We start from the raw sequence: 16,069 nt of genomic DNA, 5'->3' as shown, positions 1-16,069 counted from the left end.
CTCTGCCTGTCCTTTGCCCAGCCCAGAATCAAATGCTTTCACCCAGTTGTACCTCACTCTATGCCTCCGGCCCTGTTCTATTTATAGTTCTATTTATAGATTATTTATTGTTTTTAACTAAATAAAGTGGAAACTGTTACCAGCAAGAGACAGGGCCGGGCCCCTGGTCTCCTGCTTTCTCAGCTCTGCTCACGGCAGGCACCTTCCCAAGCAGCACCACAAATCTGACCTCCAACCCTGTTCCCCCGAGAACATCTGGTCAGAAAGCCAGAGTCTCAAGGTGAGCTTTTTGTGGTTCAGCTTTTCCTTGCGCAAAAGCCGTTGGAAGATAGCCCACACCCCCCGAGGTTCTAGTTGTCTGTTAACTTTATTTTAATTGAAATGAAGGCATAACATGTCCTAGAAAAATAAAGATTTAGGATATAAACTAGACACAGGGGTCAGGGTTGGCCCGAGGGTCAAGGGATCTTTGGTCTGGGGCTGGACGTGCTACTGAGGGCTCTACTCCAGGAGGAGCTAACGGAGGACCCTGGCCCACAGACCGCACACCCGCATCCCTCGTGGGCAGGAAGGGCCCGGCGGGGAGGGTCCATCAGTCTCCAGGCACAGGACTGCCCGTCCTCCACCCTCGGATTCCCGAGCAGTTCTGGGAACACTGGATGTCAGTGGAGCTATTAATAGTGTTTCAGGGAGTGATAGGGAGAGGGCTCAAGGGGGTTGGAAATCCAGCCATTCGGCAGGGCTTTCAGCTCACAGCTAGTACCAGGTCGAGGGGGGCAGAGCCCCTGAGTCAGGAGCCCCAAATCTCCCCATGTAGATCAGGAGGCAGAGCAAGGAGAGGGCTGTAACAGAGGAAGTGTCCCGTCAGAGGACGTTGCCCCGGACAGAAGTGGGCCTCCAGGGCGTGGAGAGGTTGAGCGGCCGCGGGGAGGGTGTAGTGTGTGTGGATGGCAGCCGTCTTCGTGTTTGAGAGGCTCCCTCCTCCCCGCTGTCCTCGAGCACCATTGTCATGGGAGGCCACGGGGCCTGGCGGGTCACAGTTCCAAGGGCTCTTCCACAGGCACCGACTGTAACTGGGTCAGGACCTTGGTCTCCACTTCCAGCCCCTCGTCAACCTCGCCCCCCGCCGTGGCCCCCAGGAGCAGCCCCTCGGGGTCGGGGTCCGGCAGCCTCAGCACCGTGTGGGGGGCCTGCGTCCCCAGCCCCTTCTCTGCCTCTAGCAGCCCCTCAGTGCCGGCGCTCAGTTCCAGCCCGGCTGGCCAGATGGGCACTGCCGCAGGCGACAGCAGGAGCCCCTCGGGCGGGGGCGCCTGGAAGCCGGGCAGGAGGCCGGAGGAGTCTGGGGAGAAGGGCAGACTGGCGGCGGCCGGGGCGGGGGGCGGCTGCGCAGACAGTGCGCCTAAGGCGTGGGCCTCTGGCAGAGCGGGGCTGGGGGCCACCGGGAGGGCTCCTTCGGGGACTGAGATGGCCGCGTCTGGCTTCAGGGGCAGGGCCAGGCTGGGGGCCGGCGACAGGACCTGGGAGACCAGCATGCTGGTGGGGAAGGTGGCGGTGAGGATGATCTTGCCCTGCTGCACGGCCACACCTGTCACGATGGGGCTGCCAGACACGGGGTTGGCCAGCAGGAAGTTTCCTGTGGGGAGAGGAGAAGGGCCAGGCGCAGAGGTGAAGAGTACGCCGCTGGAGAGCAGGCAGGGAGATCAGCCAGAGGCAAAAGGAGCCCCTTCAGGGTCAGGGTGAGGCCAAGTCTGCGTGGCTCGAGCCTCAGGGTACTGCCTGGCACGGGAGGGTCTGGGACCCACCCGGGATGAGCTCCCCACTCCCCACCGTTGCCCCAGGAAGCCCACTGACAGCGCCATCCCTCCCTGAGGTAACTGTACCCCCCGCCCAGCCACCAGAAAGGGGTACCTGGGGCAGTGGCCGAAGGCAGCTGCAGGGCAGTCACGCCCACCCCAGAGTTTATCAGGTGCACGTTGGCAGGGCCCGGGGCAGCTGCCACCTTCACGGGGCTGCCTGGCCCAGCTGCCAACAGCTGCAGTGGCCCCACAGCCTGAGGCAAGGTCACCACCTGGGAGGTGGGCACCACCTGGGGCAGGTTCAACAGTGGGGAGGTGGGGCCCAGGCCGGCAGGGTAGCCAGGGGGTGGGGAAAGTGGCACCACTTGTGGAGCAGCCACGGAAGTCACTGGTCCTGGGGGCAGAGGAAAGGTGGCAGCCGGCGGGGGGCCAGGCACCACTTGGGGCAGAGGCCCTGGGACCTCCTCTCCAGGCGGCCCTGAAGCAGCCACCTGGGCCCCCTTGGTCTCAGGGGCTTCAGGCAGAGCCTCCTCCAGGCGAACCTCCCCAGTCTGAGGGTCCAGGACCAGGGAGGTCTTGCCCTCGCTGGCCCCCTGGGGGCTGGGCTGCGGTGCAGGGGCTCCCCCGCCCCCGCCGAGCAGCAGGGGGCCCAGGCTGGAGGCCTCCCCCAGGGCCAGGCTGTTGATGATGACGGGGCTCCCATTAAGGAGCACCGCTGGAGAGCTGCCAGCGGCCAGGAAGCTCCCGTTCACCAGGATGGAGGAGGAGGCGGGGCACGGCGCGGGAGGGGCGGCCCCGGCCAGGAATATGGAGCCCTGGGCGGGGGCCTCGGCCGCCACTGGAGCCGCCCCCCTCTCCAGGTCCTCAGGGCTGCGGCTGGACTCGTCCTCCGTAGTCGGGTTCCCATCAGATTCGCTGGCCGGAGAAAGGATTGTGAGTTGTGGTCCCGAATGCTGCGTTTCCCCGCTGGCCAGCCCGATTCCTGCACGGAGCCGGCTGCAAAGTGCTCGGAGGAAGCACAAGCCGCCCACTGCCTCCCCACCTTTCCCCAGCCCAAGTTCCTGTGCACCATTTCAGGGGGTTAGGAAACCTCCTCTCTGAGACCACCCAAGGGCCCCAGGGAGGAGCCTCTGCAATACCACTGACTAAAGGCTCAAGCTTGCCGCTTTGGGGGGAAGGAGGCCCTCCTCTCCCAACTCCTCGGCCTCAGGGCCCCGGAGGCTGAGCAACCAGGCTGCCTGAAGTCTCCTGAGTCGGCCTGAAAGGAGCCGAGTGGCTTTGGAGAGAGTAAGGAGGTAGTCGCCCGCTCAGTTCCCGGTGCCCTCCCCCGACCCCCCTCCTCCCCGGGCGTCTGAGGAGTAGGAGGCCGACGCGCAGGGTGGGAGGAGAAGGGCTTGGGTTACAGGGAAACCGGAGCTGGGGAAGGTTCACGTTTCACAACAAAGACAGAAGACGGACCACGCTGTTTGGGCCCTGAAGGGGGGGCGGGAAGGGGGGAGGTGAGACCGAGCGACGGTCAGGGAGGGCCTGGCCGCGAAGGGGACTGAACAAGCCCCTACGCCCGGTGGGGAGGACAAAGGCCCCTCCTCCTTTCCCGCAACCCCTCATTTTCTCACTGCCGCCCCGAGTCTAGCCGCGGACACGGATGGGATCTGGGACGGAGCCTTGAGTGGAGCAGAGAGAGGCGGTCTCCCGGCCTCCGCGAGAGGAGCATTGGTGTCCGGGTGTCTGGGAGAGCCGGGGCGCGTGCCCGTTCCATGCACACGGATTCCCCGCGCTCGGCTGGCGCCTGAGGGTGTGAGCGAGGGGTGTCCGAGGACAACAGGCATTGGGGGGGGGCTGGTGGATGGCACGTCTCCGGGAAAGCGGGACTGGCGCCGCCCGGGTCCCCTCACCTCTTGCAGGGCGCGCCGCCGCCGCCCCCGGTCCGGTCGCGCTGTCGTCGGTTCTTGAACCAGTTGCTAACCTGCGTGAGCGAGAGGCCGGTGAGCGTGGCCAGGCGGCGCTTCTCGTCCGGCGTGGGGTAGCGGTTGCCGCGATAGCAGGCCTTGAGCGCGGCGCGGGACCGCTCCTTGAAGCAGTAGACGGTCTCTTCGCCGTCCCAGATGGTCTTGGGCAGCGGGAACTTCTTGCGCAGACGGTACTTGTCCACCGCGCCCAGCGCGCGGCCGCGGGCCCGTTCGGCCTCGTGGTAGCGCGCGCGCAGGTAGAGGTCCTGCAGAAACGCGTGGTGGGCGGCGGGGAAGGGGCGGCTCTCGAGCAGCCGGTAGAGCTCGGCGTACTCGCCCCGCTGGAAGGCCACCAGGGCCCGAGCGCGCAGCACCGGATCGCTGCCACGTAGGCGCTCGGCCGGGGGCAGTGCGCCCAGGAAACGGCTCAAGCGGCCGGCGTGGCCCGCCTGTAGCAGCGCCTCGCACACGCACGCCACCTGTTCCGGCGAGAAGCGGAGACCCGTGGGCGGATCGGCAGCGGCCTCGGGGGGCGACCCGGGTACGCCCGGGGATCCCGGGCCCTCCACTTTCACCGCCGCTTCGCCCGCCCCGGCCCCGGCCGCCGCCGCTGCCTCACCCTCGGCCGCCTGCAAAGTCTGCAGAAGCTGGCGCGCTTCCTCCTCCTCCTCTTCGGTCGCCGCCGCCGCCACCGCCTCCCCCCCAGCCGCCGGCCCCGCGCTCGGCTCCGCAGGCAAGGTAGCCATGTTTTGCAACTTTGGGAAGTTCCTCCCTCCTTCTCCTCCTCCCTCGGGCTTTCCCCAGCCCCCTCCCCCGCCCGGCTCCCCTCCCCGCACCCCCCCGCAACTTCGTCCTTCCCAATCTTCTCCCGCCGACCCCGCGTCTCCCCCCTCACCACCGATGCCAGGCCCAGTTCTCTATTAGGGTCTCTGTCCCAGTGTGTGTGTGTGTGTGTGTGTGTGTGCCCGTCCCCCTCCCCGTCTGTCCGTGATTCTCCCTTTGTTTTCCCTTCGCCTCAGGCCGCGCTTTTTGCCTCCCCCCCGCGTGTGCCTCTGGTTCAGGGCCTCAGTTTCCCCATCGGGACAACGGAGAAGGCAACAGGCCGTCCGGGAGGGCTAAGGGCGCGAAGCCGCCTCCGCCCCGAGACTGAGCTTCTGCACGCCTCCGTCTCCAGGGTCCTCCGAAGGCCCCCCTCACTCCCCATCTCGGCCCGCGCTCCGCCCCTCGGAATTCCCGGCTCCGCAGGGGGGCGGGTCTGGCTGGGAGAAGGGGCGGGGGAAACGGGCTAGAAAGTTTGCAGCAACTTTTCTTGAGCGTAAGTCAGTCTCTGGAACGGATGCGCGTGGCCCGCGCAGGCGCAGTGGTAGGAGGATGGCTGCGCTAGCTGCCAGCCCAGCCCCCCCTTCACCGCGGCCTGATGGCACAGCTGGGCCACAGCTGGATAAGAGGCGGTGCCTCCTGGTGGCCCGCTCTTCTTCTCCTATTGGCCGGATGTCGAAGCCACGCCCCGCAACCCACCCCCACCCCTGATACGTCCGCTTCGCCTCCCGCTAGCTTGCTGCCAGGCCATTGGCCACCTCCACTCGCCTTCCTATTGGCCCACTGAAAAGCCTCCTGCCCTCAAAGCAAACAGCGGACACGAAGGAATTTCAGAATTTTGGGCAGACGAGAGGGCCTTTTATTCGCGAGGATCGGGGGTGGGGTCCTAGGTGGGGAAAGACAATAAATACCGAGGAATGTCGGGGTCTCAGTGCATCCAAAATGTGGATTAGGGTGCTGGGGTCCTGGAGCCTGTCAGCGGGTCGGAGGAAAGGTCAATAAATACCCATACTGCCGAATCGGGCGGAGCCGGCTGTGGCTCCGAGAACAGCGCACGTGAGGAGGGCGCGAGAGTCCCCGAAAAAAGCGGGGCTGTCAAAAGGTAAAGGCGGAGCTCGCGCTAGACGTTCACCGCGGCAAGAGAGTCTTCCCGGGAGGGCAGGGCCTCATGCACAAGGAGGATTTGTGGTTTGCAAGCCGATGTGGGTGGGGGTGCCTGGAGGGTGAAAGACAGATGCCGAGCCCTGGCCCTGCTGCCTTCTCTAGGTCGCAGCTTGCCCATCCACGTCGGATGCCTCAGCTAGGCCGGAGAAAGGAAGAGGTCCGCGATCCCCCCAGCAGCAGCAGCAGCAGCAGCAGCAGCAGCAGCAGCAGCAGCAGCATTCCCGGCTACAAGCCTCCCTGGAGCCGCGGCCCCGGCTCCTCCCTCCCCGGCCGCCAGGGGGCGGGCCCGGATCACAGGGCTGGAGCTGGGGCGGAAACCCACGCTCGGAGTGCTGTGAACTGGGGGGCGGTGGGAGTGGCTTCTGGGCCGTGCCTGGGTCACCAAACCCTCCAGCGGAGCCCAAGTGGAGGACAGGCTCGGGTTCTAGGGTTCAGGCGGCGAAGGCGGCTCCCGGGCGGGGTCAGACTGTGGCAAGATAGCCGGCGCAGGCCACCAACCCAATGCAGCCCAGGGCGGCGGCACCAGCCAGAGCAGAGGCGAACAGGAGCAAGGAACGCGCCTCCGATAGGCCAGGCCTAGGGACCTGCGGGGAGAGGGCGGGGGTCAGCACTGGCGACGCGGGCCTCTGATTGGCTCCTGGGGCCAGCCCCGCCCACGCCCATAAGAGGGTCCACACACTCCCTGCACCTGCCCCGCCCCCTCACAGCGTGAGTAGCTGTGATTGGTCGGCTCGCAAGCCTAAGTCTTGTCCCAACTCCTCATTGGCTGCCTCCTAGAAGCCTGTGTTGATTGGCTGCCCGAGTATCCTCCCTCCCCGCCGCGGGCCCCACCCCGCAGAGGCGCAGCTAAGCAGAGGCGGCTTGGGGTACGTGGAGCTGGGCGGGGGCGCGCGACGGGCGGGCGTGAGCAGCCGGACGTACCCTGGCAGGGAGCAGCAGGTGGCGGCGGTGCATGGGGCCTGGCCCCACCAGCGGGCACTGGCCCAGAGCCACGGCCGGGGGGCCATCTAGCTGGAGAGAGAAGGGACAGGTGACCCGATCCGAGCCCAGCTCGGCACGGCCGCCCTCGGCGGGGTGCAAGAGACAGAGAGGGGAGTCGAGGTCGGGGAGGTCATCTAGGGAGATCCTGGATGGGATTTGGGGAGAGGCCTGAACCGAGGGAGATCTGGTAGATTTGGGCATGAATGGAGGGTGTCTGCTGACTGGAACCTCAAAGAGGTAGGGGTGAGCCTCTAAGTCTGGACAGGGGTACGGGGAGATGGGGACAGAGTCTGCAAAGGGGGCAGCAGGCTTGACGCAGGGGAAAAAGAGGGGTCTTACATGGGAAGGTGGATCCGTGGCCCGGGGACTGGGGACCCCCGTGACAGCTGGAAGGAGAAGAGAGAGGCATAGGGCGCGTGGAGGGACGGAGAAGGGCGGTGGCGCGGCGTGCCCCAGCCTGGGCCCCTCACCCTCCCCCAGGTGTATACACACGCCGCGGGCCCACCTCCCCGCCCACCCCCCCACCCCCGCCGGCGCCTCAGGAAAGGTGGTGGATGAGGGACTCGCCTGCGGCTCCCCCGGCCTGAAGCAACTCCATCCGCTCCTGCAGCTGCCGGACGTGCGCCTCCAGGTCTCGGTTACGGGCCTCGGCCTCGCGGAGTTGGCTGCAGGGGAGGTAAGGACCATGAGCCCTTCGGGACTTCGGCTAGAGAGGCTGCTAAAGGTAGTGACTGTCCCCGACTCCCGACCCTGACCTGGCGAAGTTCTGGTTGGCCGTTCGGATGGCCTCCAGCTCCTGGCTCAGGCTCTGTCGGGTGAGCACCTCCTCCTCCAGGGCCTCCTGGAGTTCCCGCAGCGTCACCTGGGCCTCTGCCACCGCCTCCGGAATGGCCTCCGGAACTGCCGCTTCAGCCTGGGTATGGGAACCGGGCTTAGGGCTGCCTGTGGCTCCTGGAGCATTCGAGACTTAGGCATAGGTTCCAGGCCTGGTATCCTCCTTTGACCTCTATTCCTGCACCCCCGAGATCTTTCTGGAATCCCCACAGCTCCTGCAGTGATCCAAGCCCCCTCCTTCCCTAACCCAGCCCAGCCCTCATCTCCAGCCTTTAATCTGGTCTCCTCCCATCCACCTTCCACACCAAAGAGCTGTTCCTGTAACACTACGCAGCTTGACCATGTCCCTCCCCTGGAGAATCTCTCCGGCCCCTCAGTGCCCTCAGGAGGAGGCCCACCACATGAAAACTAAAGGCCCTGTCTGGTGTGCGTCTGCTGGCCTCTCCAGCCTCCCCGCTCCTCACTCCTCACCCTCCTTCCTCCTGGAACAGCGCAGCCTTACTACCCTCCTTGCATGTTTCAGAGGACACCAGCTGGTTCTCCCCTCAGAGCCCTTACCCTTCTCTTTGCTGACCAATGGGTGGTCCTCCTGCTTCTCCAGGGCTTCCCCTCCCCAGAGTTCCCCTCCATGCACACTCACTGACCTGTTTTCATTTCTCTGTGGGGATCATTTCTGACTGAAGTAACCTTGTCTCTACTTTGTTTTCCATCTCTTTCTGTCAAGGAACCTCCCAGAGGGCCTAGCACTCCATGGCGCACACTATCCCCGAAGGCCTCCGCTTTTCTCTCGATTCGTCCCTCATTGACCCTCTCCTCTAAAGACTCACCGCTTCCTCTGGTGGGGGCACCGTGGGTTCCAGGCTGGGCTCTTGCAATGGCTCAGGCAGCGCCTCGGCCTCCAGTTCCATGGGCGTGGAGCCCGGGATCTCATCATCCCTGGGGAGAGGAAGAGGGCGAGGGGAGGAAGAGCCGGCCTCATGCCCATCCTCGGCCTCATGCCCATCCTCTGCGTTTACAGCCAGGACTCCCTAGCCTGTGCCCTGGGGCAGCCAGACCTGAAGGCTCCAGGCTTGAGGAGGGGGAGGGGCAGAGTGAAGGGAATAAATGGCCAGGCTGGTGAGACAGGTCCTCCTCTTGTTAGGAAAAGGCCTGCGCCTGGCATGGCCTCAGGCCCCTGGAAGCTGGCCTCTGCACCTTCCTTGGGAACCTGGGGTCAGGAAACCCATGTTCTAGGATCTGCCCATCTCCGTCTCCACGTGCGCTTTACAGCCCCTCTCCTAAGGGCCTCAGGAAGTGAGGGAGACACTCCCAGCTCCGGCCACCTCCAAAGGGGTGGTCTTCAGACTGGGTGTTGGACCCCAAGCCTGACTCTAGACAGCAGCCACCCCTCCCACCCCCAGACCCAGGTGCTGGGAGGAAGACAGACCCTCCCAAGGAATATGAAATTGCAGTAAAAGTGATGTCCCCTCCAACCCAGCAGTCCCTCTTGTAGAAATATGTCTCAAGGACCCAATGATGCTCGACAAGCGCCAAGACCAACCTGCGGCTGTTCATCCAGCCTGGGTCATGGCAGAGGCGGGTTAGCTGAGTCCTGACCCGCCCAGTAAGGAGAACACTCCCCAGCGGGTCAGGATTGTGTTATAGTTTGTTCAAGAAATGGCACTTGCGGTACACTGTCCAATAACAGAACAGATCAGAATACAGCATGTTCTCGCAGCTGGTAAGTACGTGTGCTGTGAGCCAGGGACACACAAGGCCGCTGCTGGCGGCCTTCCTTTTTCTCATCCCTATTTTCTAATATACTTGTGATAAGCAATGTATTATTTTCAGAATCAATGTTTTAAGAAGGCTTTGTGGTTATGTAATTCAGTGAGTCCGTGTTCTTTTAAGATTGACGTAACAATTCTAAACTTCTTATTCTCTAAGATTTTGAGGTCCCATGACTGTATACTAGAAATCTAAAAGTGGAAGGTCAGAAGATTCCGGAAGGCTGAGCCTGTGACTCTGAGGTTTTACATTTGAATCTAAATTTCAAAGTACTTATGGTCCGAGAATTTAACGTCCTACAATCCTGGGCTTCTGAAAGCCCTTAGTCCCAAGACAATAAGGTTCCGAGACTGACCCTGCAATTCTCCTGGGCACCAACGGGCCAGGATGTGATAACCCCGAGCAGCCTCCTGGGGCCTCTGGAGGCAGGACCCCCCCACCCCCACCCCACCCCCGTCCACTCCTCTCAAGCTGCACAGGGTAGCACTTACCCAAGGGCCATGCAGGAATAGGAGGAGTAGCCCACGAAAGGCAGGTGGACCCCCAGTGGCGTGCCTTCCTGCATATCCGACAGCGTCTCCTATAGGAGAGAAACACAGATGTGAGGTGACCAGCGGCAGTCAGGGATGGCCCCTCACTCACCCCTTCCCAGTCTTGGCTTAAGTGCCCTGCCACCCCCCCACCCCAGCCTGGGGTCTATCTAAAGTGGACCCTGCGTCATTTTCTTTCATTACATCCTGCTGCTTCCCTCAGGGCACTTGCCACAGTATAATTATATACTTCTCCAGACTGTAAGTAGATGAGGGCAGGGACCAGGGCTGATTTGGTCCATGTGTGTCCCCCACTGTGCCCAGCACAAAGGCAGTCAGGCTGAACAAGCACGGGATAGCTCATACGACAGCTGAGAGAGAGATGGCCTAAGCAAGGGAGATTCCTCTATGGTGCTTTCTCACCTCTCATCCTTCCAGGTCTCAGCTCACATAGCCCCCTCCTCCAGAAAGCCCTCCAGGACCTTTCATGCTGGGTCAGGAGGCCCGCCCCCCTGCACCCCCCACCCCCATCTCAGCCCTGATCTCTCTGGGGCATCATTGTCTGGGGACAAGTCCGTGTCCTCCACTGGACTGTGAGTCTAGGTCACTGCTGGGTTCCCAGCCCTGGGGCCAAACAGAGCAGGTGTTTCTGGGGAAGGAATGATTTCAGGACCCCAGGAGGAGGGTACTCTCCTAACCTCAGTGTTACGGCGGTCAGATGCGGGGGTACCCTCTGCAGACCAGGGATCGATCGCAGGTACCTACCCCGCCCCCGCTCACCATGGCAGTGAGCCCGTCTTCCACCACATCGAAGTTGCATGTGTCTGTGGCACCCTCGAAATCCGGCGTAAAGGGGGGCGCGCTGTCTCGGAGGCTGTCCCAGTCAAGGCCAAAGAAGAAAGGATGCTTCTGGAAATCGCCTGCTCCATTCCGGCCCAGGCGCGTCTCGGGGGGACACAGCAGCTGCTGGATGAGATCGCGAACCTCGTCGGGGACTCCTGCGTCTGCCAGCGGTAGAGACAGGTGCTCCTGCTCAGAAGGAGGGGAAAAGAGGGGATGTTACCTGGGAGCATGTGCAGAGAGGTCAGGGGCTCCCCGGGCTGTGCTCACCTTGTAGTGCACGATCTTGCCGTAGGTCTCAGCCGTGGAGTCGGCGTAGAAGGGCGTCTGCCCATAGAACATTTCATAGGCGAGCACGCCCAGCGCCCACCAGTCACACTCGGGCCCGTAGCTGCCAGTCCCGGGCCCACCGCCCACGGCCTGCAGGATCTCGGGAGACAAGTAGTCCGGGGTGCCCACAGCCACCAGTGACCGCACCTGAGCCAAGAGGATCCGAGCTAGGCTTGACCCCGCCCCTCCTAGCTCTGGCTCCGCCCCCTCTTAACACTACCCTAGAGCTTAGTCCCTCCTTTTGCCTGTTCTAAGCCTGAGCCACAGGCAGGCTACGGCCTGGGTCGCCTCCTTCTTTCCCCTCCAAATCTAGTCCTGCCCTCACCCTGGCTCTGCCCGCACGCCTCAGCCCCGCCCCCACGCTGCGCCTCGGGTTCCTGCTCCCGACCCGTCATTGGTAGTCCGAGTTGCCCAAGAGCGGAGCACCGCTCACCGTTCCATCCGCCCGCAACTTGAGGCAGGAGCCAAAGTCGGCCAAGCGGATGTGGCCGCAGCGGTCCAGCAGGATGTTGTCCGGTTTGATGTCCCTGCGCGGAGGGAAGAAGGGAAGGGAGAGGGATAAGTGCGCCTCTCTCCTGCCATCTCACCAGGCTCCACCCCACTAGGCAGCACCGCCTGGGCCCCACCCTCTTAAGGACCACTCTCTCCAATTCCCGCGGCCTTCAGCCCCTGCAGCGCCCACCTGTGCACGTAGCCCAGCCGGTGCACCGAGTCTATGGCCATGACAATCTCGGCCAGGTAGAAGCGCGCCATCTCGGCCGGGATCCGCTCCCCAAACTTGCTCAGCAGCGTTAGCAGGTCCCCGCCCACGTAGTACTCCATGACCAGGTACTGGGAGGGGGCGTGTCACGGGGGGTCGGTACCTCGTCTGGGCGCCCACGGCCGATAGCCCGGGACAAAGACTCCCAGAGACGCCCCATCCCCGGGCAGAGACTCCGCAGCCCCAGCCCCAGCCCCAAGAGATCTCCCAGGCCAAATCAGAGACACGCCCACCCCCAATCCTCGTTCCCCCACGATGTCACTGGACAGAGATTCACTTCCCCCACCCCCGACCAAGAGAGTCAGGAAAAAGAGAACTCAGAGACCTCCCGATTATCCAGGGTATGGAGCCCAGATACCCCCTGCCCAGTGGCTCCCACATAGACTCTAGAGACTATATCATTCCAGGTAGTGCCCCCCGGAATCAACCCGGGGAAAAAGGCAGTAAGGGACATCTCCCATCCCGGGAAAGGAAGGCCAGCTCCTACCACACCTAGGGACTGCCGCATGCATTTCGAGGCAGCTCCCTGATCCTAGAACTTCCTCTGCCTGCCCACACCTCGATAACTGACAGCCTCAGGGGTGGGGGTCCGCCTCTCTAGTCGCCCGGCCTGGGGCTCACCAGGTAGTTCTCGTCCTGGAAGGCGAAGTGCAGCTGCGTGATCCAGCGCTGGTCCCCGTTCACCAACACATCCCTCTCTTCGCGGAAGCACGACACCTGCGGGGCACCCGTTGGAGCTGAAGCGGACGGGGGTGGGAGGACGGAAGGGGGGCTCCTCAGCACCCTGCACACCCAGCCCGGCCGTCACCTCGCCTCTCTTCAGCATGTCCCACTTATTCATGATCTTCATGGCGTACACCTGGCCCGTCTGCTTCATCTTCACCACCGCCACCTGAAAGCCCAAACAGGGTAATAGAGCGGAGGTGGCGGGGAAACACCAGGCCTCCCCCAGATTGGATTCCACCCTTAACCCGGGCCAGACTTGGCCCCGCCCCCACTCGGCAAAGCCACGCCCATTGGCCTCAAGCCCCGCCTTAGGGTCTAAACTCAGTCATTCATCAATTTCTAAGGCCCCACTTCCGGAACTCCAACATCCCGCCCACTGCAGGAAAAGTCAGGTCTCTAACCCCACTGAGCTGCCTCCGCTGCTCCAGGCTCACCTCGCTGAACGCCCCGCGTCCGATCACCTTCAGAATCTCGAAGTCATCCCTCTGCAGTCGGGCCTCCTTAAGCCTCTCCGCGATGGGCTCCACTGGGGGGGAGGGGGCGAAGGGGCGGGGATAAGAACCGAGAATCCGAGGGACTGACACTGGAGACGAGGAGAGACAGTCCCACCTTCTGTCGCTGAGTCTCCCCTGCCCCTGCCCCTCCCCTTAGCACTAGTCGGCCTCCTTAAAGACTTCACATAAACATTATGTGAGGCTTTGGGGACCCAAAACTGCTCTTGTACAGAGAAAAGTGGGATGCCTGGGAACCCCTTTCTGGAACAGGACACTGGGCCAGAGGGCTCTAGGGGGTGCAGGATGGACAGGGTGAGGTAACAAGTCTGCCGAAGGGAGGCCCTGAAGAACAGAGGAAGAAGAAATAGGCCCAGTTCTTAGAGCTCCCTGGGCTTCCGGGCCCCTACTCCCGGTGACCCCGCCCACCCCCAGGGCTCTCATTCAGTCTGTTTTGGGTCATGGCCCAGAGGCTGCAGTTTAATCCTAGGCTCAGATACTGGTGGCTCTTGGACCACACTCTGGGAAACCCTGAGTTTAGGGCTAGGACCAGGAGAAGGAACGGGAGAGGGAGACAAAGCCAGCGGGGATCCGCATCCCGGCTCCAGGGCTGCAGGCACAGTCAAGTGTGCTATCTCTACGCTCTCAACTCCAGGAGGAGGCTTTACTATTACCCCTTATCTACAGATGAAGAACCAAGGCTCAGACAGGTGAAGTCCTCTGCCCAAGGTCCTACAGCTAGCAATGTTACAGAGAGCAGTTTGGGAGGGGGAAGGCGGAGAGTGGAGGCAGGGGGAGAGGGAAGCCTGGACTCCCGGAGGTGGAAGAAGCTGGGAGCTTCTGAGGCAGGAGGGAGAGAGCAATGGGTGCAACTAGGAATGAGGGAAGATACAGTGGGTTATGGAGAGGGTTCGGGGTTCAGGAAGAGTGGGCCAGCAGGGAAGCAGCAGCCAGGGCCCAGGATGGGGGAGGGAGGAGAGAGCCAAGACACTGAGCCCTTTTAAGGCAGCGGGAACCCAGGCCCCCTCCCCCGCCCCAGCGGCCTGGCAGGGGAGGGGCCGCAGGATGCTGCTCGGGCCACAAAAGGAGTGCTCCTTACAGGAGAGCTGCCCCCACCTCAGGTCTCAGTTCATCCTCTGCAAAAGAGGAGCTGAGAGAGTTACTAAGGGCTGGGGGATGTGGGGAGAAGGTTCTCCCAGAGGCCAAGTGGTCTAGCCCTTGGCCTCCACCTTCGCATCTGCAAAATGGGGAGAGAGAAGCAGGGCCTGGGTCAGAAAGAGACGGACACAAGAAAAGAGGGAGCGGGAGAAGGCAGAGAGACAGGAAACAGGGACGGGGACACGGACACACAGAGCCTAAGGACCAAGAGCAAGCCACTGAGGGACAGACCAGTGGAGGGACAGAATGGCAGATGTTAGAGAGACAGAAACCCAAGTGAGCCTGAGCCTGGGCCAGGAGGGAGTGGGGCAGACAAGGCAGGAGGCTGAGGCTGAAGATGAAGCATCTTCCCTCTGGACCTGTCTCCAGGGGAAGACTTGGCCAAAAGGGACTTTGGGTGGAGGAGGAACCTACAGAGAAAGTGGGCCCACTCAGAAGAATCCTAATTCTTCGTCCTCCAACCAGGGGGTGGAGGGGGTGCTTGGTGGGGCCTGTGTGCAGAGCTGGTTCTCCCCGGGCCTGCCTGAGTCACCACGCCCTCCCAGTGCCTGGACACCTGTTGGAGCAGCTGGAGAGGCTGGCGCCGAACACCTGCCCGTCGGCCGCGCCCCTGGCAGCTGCCCTGTGCTATCCCTTCCGCTTGCCCCTGCGATCTGGGGAACCAGGGTGGAGGGCCACAGGGCCCATTTTGGTGGGGAGGGGTCCTAGAAGACAGGGCTCCCCAGCATGTCCCTAGGCCTAGACTCGGGAATGGGGTGCAAGGGGACCATGAGAGGCTGTGCCCAACTCGGCTTACCATGGCTCCCAAGTCATGATTCTGAGTCATGGCTGCCCTGGCCTCTGTTCATCTCACTCTGCCCTGCCAGGGTGGCACAGGGGTAGGAATATGTCGCCCCAAGACCCAGCCCCAAGTTCTGGGCCCCTGAATGGGAGGTTTTCCCCGTGTCCGTCCTGCCCCCAACACCCAGCCCACACCCACCTCCCCCCTCTGCCTTGCCCCCACCCCCGAATCTGTGGGGCACCATGCAGGTAGGTAGGCACTCACCCCACTCCAAGAAGTCGGCCACATACTTGTCCTGGGCCAGGTCGGACGCGCCCAGCTCCTGGTGGACGCCCAGGAGAAGGTCGAGCAGGGGCTCCAGCCCCAGGAAGCTGGGGTCCAGCACCAGCTGCTGAAGCCGCCTCAGCCGCACTTCGGCTGACATGTCGGGCAGGCAGCACCATGGCCCCCTCCCCGGGCCAGGGGCTCGGGGTCCTCCCGTCACGGGGCCTGGAGGGCCCTGTCCAGGCCCTGGGGCCCTGGCTGCATGTCTGCCTGTCCCTGGCTGTCCCCTGGGCCTCTCTGGCCACTTCTCTCTGCTGGCTGCTAAGGCCTCCTCCCCTTCTCCCCACCCCTCGGTCCGGCCCCCTCCAGCCTCCCAGCCTTAACCCCTCACAAGCCAGGCCCCCCCAAGTTGCTCCTTCCAGGGCCCCTCGGAACGCTTCAGTGTGAGATGAGGGGTGGTGGAGAATCTCTACCCTCCAACTACCCCACCACTGAAAAGGCAAAGCACAGAGGAACGCTACAGGTATGACAGACGCCAAAGATGAGCCCGCCCATTCCCCAGAGGGGACCAATTGAGGTTCACAGTGATTTGGTAACACCCCTCCCAAGCTCTTGAGTTGGGAGGGGGGGAGAAAAAGGGGTGAGGCCTGGGAAGGGGGGCGGGAGGCCAGGGCAGCTTTGCGGGTGACTCAGCCAAGGAGGCAGACTTCGGGATGGTTTAAATTTAGCCCTCAGGCCCTCTGCTTTACACTGACTTGTTTTTGGCAGGAGATGGGGAAGGGGTGGTGAGAGAATCGGGAAGGGAGGCCCTCAGGAGCCAGGATCAGGGGTGACCCACTGGCCAAAGCCTGGGGGAGGCAAAGGAGCCCCCAAAATAGC

At 63.0% G+C, this 16,069-nt stretch overlaps 2 protein-coding genes and 1 long non-coding RNA gene across 8 annotated transcripts; 1 reads left to right on the top strand and 2 right to left on the bottom strand.

Annotated features, from left to right (window-relative positions):
* Positions 1 to 354: 354 nt before the first annotated feature.
* Positions 355 to 4,518, bottom strand: SIX5 (SIX homeobox 5). The gene is made up of 3 exons (XM_060131539.1): positions 3,692 to 4,518; positions 1,909 to 2,711; positions 355 to 1,633 (listed from the first exon to the last, which is right to left on the bottom strand). Exons 1-3 carry the CDS (start codon positions 4,489 to 4,491, stop codon positions 1,035 to 1,037), a joined length of 2,202 nt encoding a protein of 733 aa, XP_059987522.1. The 5' UTR covers positions 4,492 to 4,518; the 3' UTR covers positions 355 to 1,034.
* Positions 4,519 to 5,930: 1,412 nt separating this feature from the next.
* Positions 5,931 to 15,519, bottom strand: DMPK (DM1 protein kinase). 6 transcript variants are annotated; one of them, XM_060131549.1, is made up of 16 exons: positions 15,191 to 15,384; positions 13,474 to 13,530; positions 12,931 to 13,024; positions 12,579 to 12,662; positions 12,392 to 12,487; positions 11,693 to 11,841; positions 11,444 to 11,537; positions 10,951 to 11,157; positions 10,606 to 10,869; positions 9,802 to 9,890; positions 8,371 to 8,479; positions 7,465 to 7,622; positions 7,277 to 7,374; positions 7,049 to 7,095; positions 6,650 to 6,735; positions 5,931 to 6,312 (listed from the first exon to the last, which is right to left on the bottom strand). In XM_060131549.1, the coding sequence occupies exons 1-16, from the start codon at positions 15,367 to 15,369 to the stop codon at positions 6,153 to 6,155; spliced, it is 1,971 nt and encodes a 656-aa protein (XP_059987532.1). In that variant the 5' UTR covers positions 15,370 to 15,384; the 3' UTR covers positions 5,931 to 6,152. The 6 variants fall into 6 exon arrangements, with proteins under 6 accessions (XP_059987532.1, XP_059987530.1, XP_059987528.1 ...); XM_060131547.1 differs by lacking the exon at positions 13,474 to 13,530 and having other exon boundaries at positions 6,650 to 6,739; positions 10,621 to 10,869; positions 12,931 to 13,022; positions 15,191 to 15,519; XM_060131545.1 differs by lacking the exon at positions 13,474 to 13,530 and having other exon boundaries at positions 10,621 to 10,869; positions 12,931 to 13,022; positions 15,191 to 15,519.
* Positions 7,234 to 9,468, top strand: LOC132509937 (uncharacterized). The gene is made up of 2 exons (XR_009537176.1): positions 7,234 to 7,385; positions 8,268 to 9,468. It is a non-coding gene; the product is annotated as an uncharacterized LOC132509937 (long non-coding RNA).
* Positions 15,520 to 16,069: the final 550 nt, after the last annotated feature.

The sequence above is a fragment of the Lagenorhynchus albirostris genome, chromosome 19 (genome assembly GCF_949774975.1).
Source record: "Lagenorhynchus albirostris chromosome 19, mLagAlb1.1, whole genome shotgun sequence".
NCBI classification, from domain to species: domain Eukaryota; kingdom Metazoa; phylum Chordata; class Mammalia; order Artiodactyla; family Delphinidae; genus Lagenorhynchus; species Lagenorhynchus albirostris.
The sequence above is the reverse complement of the archived record's forward strand: the minus strand, read 5'-3'. Positions and strand labels throughout refer to the sequence as shown.

Coding starts and splice junctions, on each gene's coding strand:
- SIX5 (XM_060131539.1), bottom strand. CDS start 4,491: ATGGCTACCTTGCCTGCGGAGCCGAGCGCGGGGCCGGCGGCTGGGGGG. Junction 2,712..3,691: donor GGCGGCGCGCCCTGCAAGAG/GTGAGGGGACCC, acceptor TTCTCCGGCCAG/CGAATCTGATGGGAACCCGA. Junction 1,634..1,908: donor GCCTTCGGCCACTGCCCCAG/GTACCCCTTTCT, acceptor CTCTCCCCACAG/GAAACTTCCTGCTGGCCAAC.
- DMPK (XM_060131549.1), bottom strand. CDS start 15,369: ATGGTGCTGCCTGCCCGACATGTCAGCCGAAGTGCGGCTGAGGCGGCT. Junction 11,538..11,692: donor CGGCTGGGCTACGTGCACAG/GTGGGCGCTGCA, acceptor CCCTCCGCGCAG/GGACATCAAACCGGACAACA. Junction 7,623..8,370: donor TGCCCCCACCAGAGGAAGCG/GTGAGTCTTTAG, acceptor TCCCATACCCAG/GCTGAAGCGGCAGTTCCGGA.